Source organism: Otolemur garnettii, unplaced genomic scaffold (assembly GCF_000181295.1).
Source record: "Otolemur garnettii isolate 467f Iridium unplaced genomic scaffold, OtoGar3 scaffold00034, whole genome shotgun sequence".
Classification (NCBI taxonomy): domain Eukaryota; kingdom Metazoa; phylum Chordata; class Mammalia; order Primates; family Galagidae; genus Otolemur; species Otolemur garnettii.
In genome coordinates this window covers 8,854,063-8,855,907 of record NW_003852429.1, presented here as the reverse complement: position 1 = coordinate 8,855,907, position 1,845 = coordinate 8,854,063, and the positions used below count along the sequence as shown (strand labels likewise).

General features: G+C 36.2%; 1 protein-coding gene across 2 annotated transcripts in view; it reads right to left on the bottom strand.

Annotated features, from left to right (window-relative positions):
• The window catches only part of TM9SF2 (transmembrane 9 superfamily member 2), a 70,656-nt gene that overhangs the window by 4,578 nt on the left and 64,233 nt on the right, over positions 1–1,845 (bottom strand). For both annotated transcript variants that reach the window (XM_003789598.3, XM_023513120.1), the window contains one exon: positions 591–762. In XM_003789598.3, coding sequence (XP_003789646.1) covers positions 591–762 — 172 coding nt within the window. The remainder of the gene's footprint in view (positions 1–590; positions 763–1,845) is intronic.

Below are 1,845 nucleotides of genomic sequence, written 5' to 3'. Positions count from 1 at the left end.
TTTTTTTGGTTGCAGCCATCATTGTTGTTTGGCAGGCCCGGGCTGGATTCGAACCTGCCACCTTAGGTGTATGTGGCAGGCGCCTTAGCCACTTGAACCACAGGCACTGAGCCAATATTACTTTTCCTATGTCAAAGAAAGTTCCCGTGATTTTCTTGTTTCAGTAAGTCACTCACTCCACACGTGTTTACCAAGCACCACAGGGGTCTGAGATACAGAAAACTTTAACCTACAGTGTCCTGTTATCACATCTTCTTCACCCACCTTCAGCTTCATCTTGACTTCTCCCCAATCCTAACTTGCTCCTAAACTTACACAGCTGTAGCTTTTTACTTTATTTTTGAAATGGGTAAAAGATAGATTCTGTGGCCCCTAAGAGGTTAACGGAAGGAAACCGTAAAACAGCCAGTTCCCTGTACAACCACAGGCCCTATTTAGCCTCTCCTCCTAGTTTCCATTTCATCGCCTTTATGGAACTCACAGGAGGACAGGTCAAACTAACAGGAGCACTGGTATGTGCAAAAGGCAAATATTATAAATTATCTAAAGATGTCCTAATTAAAAAGTAATCATTCAAATTCTATTTTTACCTGTAAAAAGAAAGAAGATCAAAACCATTATCATGGTATAGCCAAAGTACAGAATTGTACTTGCAGTTCCTGTGATTTGCAGTTTTGAAAAGAAATAATGTATCGCATATATTAAGAAATACACTGCAGTAAAGCCGCTGGTAAGGAATGAACGCCACTGCCAATGATAATCCTACACAGAAAAGGAAAAAAGAACAAAAATTACTTTCAAATTAACAAATTGTACACAGCCGGAGACAGTTACAAAGCAAACATAGGTGAAATAGCCTGTGCCCATTTCCCTCCTTAATCAAAGTGCTAAGATGCATCCCCTAACTCAGGTGGAGCTAAAGACCTAAAGACTAGCTAAAAATGTGTGGGAAAAGCTTAAACTGTTTATGAATAATAAAACACTAGACTGTATTTCAAAATGTATGTTTCCCAAAGAAAAAGCAATTTTCAAATGGCTTACTCCTTACTCATATGGTTCAACATTAATATTACTTAGATTAAAATCCAGTCAACTCTAAATCAGGAAGATTATTCTATTAAGGCCTGGTTGAAATCCTTTTTCAGTTATTACTAACATAATTTAAATAAGGCAGGTTATTAAAACAGCTCCTCTTTATTCTAAGTAAAGTGACTTATCACTTAGCAGAAGACGTTTTAAAAGAAGTTTTAAAGATTTCACTATCTCTCTTCCCTTTTAGAGAAAAAAGAAAACCAAGATTAGACAATCCTACAGAATACAACCTCCCCATGACAGCTAGTCAACAAATTCAGTAATGTTGCATGTTAGAAGGTCAACATAATGAAAAATCGATTGCATTTTCACATACCAGCAATGAATAACTGAGAAGAAAATCAAACAAGAAACATTCCATTTACAGTAGCAACATTCCATTACAGTAGTTTATTCCAAAAGAATAAACTATTTAGGAATAAATTCAACCAAAGAGTTCATGGAAGACCTACAAAATGAAAACTACAAAACACTGTTAAAAACATGACAGAAGACCTGACCATTTGGAACGGTACCACCTGAATGCGTAGTGGGAGACTTAACATCATTAAGGAGGCAGTACTCTCCAAAATGATTTACAAACTCAGTGTAATCTTGATAAAAATTCTAATGATTATTTTTGTAGAAATGGAAACGTTAACCCTAAAATTTACATGGACGTGCAAGGGCCCCAAATAGTCAAACGATCTTAAAAAAGAACAAAATTAAAGAATTATACTTCTTGATTTCAAAACTTACTATAGGCTCGGCGCC